The sequence below is a fragment of the Alosa sapidissima genome, chromosome 23 (assembly GCF_018492685.1).
Source record: "Alosa sapidissima isolate fAloSap1 chromosome 23, fAloSap1.pri, whole genome shotgun sequence".
Classification (NCBI taxonomy): domain Eukaryota; kingdom Metazoa; phylum Chordata; class Actinopteri; order Clupeiformes; family Clupeidae; genus Alosa; species Alosa sapidissima.
In genome coordinates, this window is record NC_055979.1 from 27,054,920 (window position 1) to 27,059,919 (window position 5,000).

Sequence of the window (5,000 nt, forward strand, 5' to 3'; positions counted from 1 at the left end):
GTGTGTCGTGTGTGTATGTCTGTATGTGAGTGTGTGTGTGTGTGTATGGGTGTGCGTGTGTGTATTCCATATCACAAAGAACAATACCCTAGCCCTCCATGTTAGACACACACACCGCTGCTTTACAGGAATCCAGTTTAGTGGCTATAACTGACAAAGTGTCAGGCCATGTGTGCCTAATGCAAATGCTTCTCCAGCTAGTCATCTACGGGCCTTGGGCTGGGTCTGGCCCAGCTTGCGGTTCTGCTCTCCGCCTCACCTAAACTGGACCAAGCAGCTTACATTTCGGATTAGCTCAGCACTCAACTCGATGCTCACTGGACCAGATCCAGCAGTCTATGGCCCAGGCCATCACTGAGCCCCCCGATACGATGCTCACTGTGTGTGTGTGTGTGCGGTCTATGGCCCAGGCCATCACTGAGCCCCCCCGATACGATGCTCACTGTGTGTGTGTGTGTGCGGTCTATGGCCCAGGCCATCACTGAGCCCCCCGATACGATGCTCACTGTGTGTGTGTGTGTGTGTGTGTGTGCGTGCATGTGTGGTCTATGGCCCAGGCCATCACTGAACCCCCCCGATACGATGCTCACTGTGTGTGTGTGTGTGTGTGTGTGTGTGTGTGTGTGTGTGTGTGTGTGTGTGTGTGTGTGTGTGGTCTATGGCCCAGGGCATCACTGAGCCCCCCGATAGCAGATGGGACGTCTGTGGAGACGGAGGAGTCTCACCCTTACAATAACAGGACCAAGAGCTCGTCACTCAGCTGAATAGCATACTACAGGCAGTGTATGCACGCATGTGTATGTGTGTGCGTGTATGTGTGTGCGTGTATGTGTGTGCGTGTGTGCGTTTGTGTGTGTGGGAGCGGGGCACAGGTGCAGCTAGTCACCTGACTCTTCTTCTGCTGACTCCTCACAAGTTCAGTGAAAAAATGCAAATACACCCCCCCACCACCACCACCACTACACACACACACACACACACACACACACAGCCTGGGAAAGGGAGGGGGCAGGGCATGGACAACACAGAATGATGGAATCACACAGCCTCACAATATTTTCAATGATAAAAATAATAATAATTATTATTATAATAATAATCTGAACCTATTGACCTACCCACAGTGGCGACGGTGTCAAAGTCCTCGAGCGAGTACGCTCTGCTGCTGGTCAATGACAGCGATGCGGCACCGGCCACCAGCGAGGGGCTACCTGCGCCTGCCCGCGCGCTCTCCCGGTACGGGCTGCTCTCATTGTTCGCTCCTGCCTTAGATTTCACCGATGCCATAGTCCTCACGCGGAATCCTACCTCCCGGACAAAGGTCTTTTGTCTGATAAGTAAAGCTCAGTGTCCTTCTCTGTCGCCGAAACCGTAGCGAATGTCACAGACATTGATTGGGCTCCCCTAAGTTCATTTCTCCTTTGTTCGGATAAAGGCGACTACGAACTGTAGATAATGAGATGCAGAATGCGGAACCGCATTTCACCGTGAGTGTGTGCTGGCCAGCTGGGTAACTCGTAACGTTCCGGCTACAGTGTTACTCCAAGGACTAGGCTACCTGAACGTCGGTGTCGGTTGACACAAGGCAGGGCTGGCGTTAAGTTCTTAGCTCAGCTAGCCAGCTTGCTAAAGCACTAATGCTGAAAAACAAAAGACAGCCGAAGAGGAGCAGGCACGGTGAAAGTTCCCCGCATACCCATCGGGGTTTCCCGTTCGGGCCGTCTGTTGGAAGGGTGCGGTGCGCTGGAATCGGTGCTTGCTGCTTGCCGTGAGACTTCACGATATATTTGTGTCATTTAAATTATTTCTTCCCCGCTTCCGTCCCGAACGTGAAACCCGAGCCCTCTCTCCCCTCCTCAAATACAAATTACACGGGCAGCAAGCAGGAAGATGGCCAGCGAGTTGAAATGTGTGTGACAGGGCAACGCACCAATGAGACCGGGCCTGTTTGACAGCCAGCCAATCGCGTGACAGGGAGGGAAGGCTCCTCCTCGAGCCTGCGGGACATGTTTTTTCTGGCCGTTTTCTGCACATGCTGACACGCGGCCCACTGGCCTACTGTACCACGCCTCGGGACTGACTCAAAGAGCGCGTGCACAGCAAGAAGCAGGCTGACCTACTGTAGACCAGGGGCGTCACTACACCCCGAGCTGCACTGGGGCACACGCCCCCCTAGGGGCGTCCGGCGGCATGGTCCCCGTAAGAAAATGTTGTATATTGTAACGTTTAAATGCATCAATCTGATGCGCTTTGAAAAGAAATTCAGAGGTTAGACTTGATTATTTTTTATATATCGATGGAAATATTTGTGCTGTAGCCTAAACTATTTTGCGCTTCAGACCATGCACACACAGGTTGAACAGTTATGATGCTACTGCAATTAATTCACATCCACAAAGCATATTTGCTGAGTTTCACAATTCAGAAATGGTCAAAAATAGTGTACATTTCAGCACTCCATGAAAATATGCAGTAGCCTAGTGGTCACCTGTGTTGTTCAGCTAGTTAATCTGATAAGTTAGTTATATTGGTCATTGAGTTATCTTGGTCATTGTCATGACCATCTGTAGATACTATATCTTCCTTTTTCAGGACAGTCTGGGCTACCCATATCTGGGAAAGTATGATGTGATCAGATATGTCAGCCTTTATATCAAGAAAAAAATAATTTGCGTCTCATGGTTTTTTTTGTTCATATTTTTGCATTAATGTCACCAGGAAGCAGTATATTATATTATATAATATATACGTATATATATATATATATATATATATATATATATATATATATATATATATATATTCACATGTTTAAGTGGGATGGAATCTGTCAATATAAGAACCATGACGGTGGGATACTCAGGCTGAGCAATTTACAAACATGTTTGTGCTGACATAAATAGTTTAGATGAGAATACATTATAATTTTGGCCCAGTAAGTTTCTTGCGAACCATTACATCAAATTGGCGCTAATTTAATTGGAAAGCTTAGATATCGCTCATGTGATATCTGCACTCCACGAGCAATTTAGTTGAACCAGGACTTGAGATATTACTGGGGCATTGCCGTTCAATACTGGGGCACGTGCCCCAGTAAAAAGGGTCTAGTGACACCCCTGCTGTAGACTCACGGCAACGGACAGGGCGACCAGCCCATAATATGAGCCCTGAGGCATAGCCTGCAGTCTGACATTTCAAGAGGAATGAGAAAGAGCTACAAGGTCATTGAGTAACACATTCTGCTTCAACATTTTCTCACACGACCTTAATGTCAGCCAGTATTTTATTACTTCAATTATTTAAAAATTATTTTTTTTAGAAATGGTAACACAGACACAGACAGAAACAAAGAGTAATAGTGAGACCACAAGCTCACCAGACACACACACACACACCCACACACACAGGCTCACCAGACACACACACAGGCTCACCAGACACACACACACACGCCCACACACACAGGCTCACCAGACACACAAAATGGGACATCTCATGTCACCCAGACACCCACAGCAGACAGAAAGAGAGAGAGAGTGTGTGTGTGTGTGTGTGTGTGCGCGTGTGTGTTCATTGCTCCAAGACTATATATGCCGGATGTACAGTACAGCAGGGAAAGCCTTAAGGCAGGACATTCTTTCTTTAGATGAAACACACAGACACACAGACACACACACACACACACACACACACACAGATACACACACACTTCTTAAAATATTCTAAAAGCACCTGATCCGATGTCAAGCATGCTTAAAGTACACACACACTCTTTCTCTCTCTCTCCCTCTCTTTCTCTCTCTCTCTCTCTCTCTCTCTCTCTCACACACACACACTCCTAAAATACACATAATGCAGCTGCTCCTATGTCTCAGTGAGGTCTTGAAATCACCCGGTGCTTTGCTGACACACACACACACACACACAAACACACTGAGACAGAGAGGGTGACCCTTACTCATTATTAATTATTAATGTCTTGTGTATACTTTGCTATTAGTTGTGTGTTCAGTGTCGGTAGTTGTTTATGTGTTTTCTCAGTTTCTTTGAGTATGTGTGTGTGTGTGTGTGAGAGAGAGAGATGCTGTACGATGGTAGGTGTGACTGAATGTAATTGCTCAGTTGTCTGTTAATGTATACTAGTGTGTGTGTTTGTGTGAGAGAGAACGAGCGAGAGAGTGTTTGTGAGAGAAAGATGAAAATAAATTGAGAGAGAGAGAGAGAGAAAGAGTTTCAGTAGAGTTGTTGTCTGCTAGTGTGTCTGCTAGCCTGAATGAATAAACCAAACTATATAGAATGATATATAGAATGTAATGTGTGTGTGTGTTTGCTCTGTGGTTCACTGCTGCCCCCTAGTGGTCAGGCCACACCAGACACCTCATGAGACTTCAGAGCAGACAGTAGGAACATGTTCCGGAGTGTTAATCATCAGTAGGCAACTTATCATGAACACACATCAAGACATAGACACACATTCAGAGACCACCAGAATTTACTTGAATGTTATGTTTGTCTGTGGACTTAAATTGGTAAAATATGTCTTGTCTTCACCGTGGGATAGTGAGTAACGTAATTTCGATCTCTTTGTATGTCTGGAACATGTGAAGAAATTGACAATAAAGCTGACTTTGACTTTGACTTTGAGGATCAGGTGCCTTGCTCAAGGCCAGTCTCCATGAAGCAGTTTAGGATCAGGTGCCTTGCTCAAGACCAATCTACTTGGAGCAGTTTAGGATCAGGTGCCTTGCTCAAGGCCAGTCTCCATGAAGCAGTTTAGGATTAGGTGCCTTGCTCAAGACCAATCTACTTGGAGCAGTTTAGGATCAGGTGCCTTGCTCAAGACCAATCTACTTGGAGCAGTTTAGGATCAGGTGCCTTGCTCAAGACCAATCTACTTGGAGCAGTTTAGGATTAGGTGCCTTGCTCAAGACCAATCTACTTGGAGCAGTTTAGGATCAGGTGCCTTGCTCAAGACCAATCTACTTGGAGCAGTTTAGGAT

At 46.5% G+C, this 5,000-nt stretch overlaps 1 protein-coding gene across 3 annotated transcripts in view; it reads right to left on the reverse strand.

Annotated features, from left to right (window-relative positions):
- The window catches only part of prkx (protein kinase X-linked), a 38,993-nt gene extending 37,046 nt beyond the window's left edge, over positions 1-1,947 (reverse strand). For all 3 annotated transcript variants that reach the window (XR_006026857.1, XR_006026856.1, XM_042081110.1), the window contains exon 1: positions 1,119-1,947. Coding sequence is in view for 1 of the 3 variants with exons in the window: in XM_042081110.1 (XP_041937044.1) it covers positions 1,119-1,287 (169 nt within the window). In the remaining 2 variants the exon portion in view is untranslated. The remainder of the gene's footprint in view (positions 1-1,118) is intronic.
- Between the last annotated feature and the right edge of the window lie 3,053 nt (positions 1,948-5,000).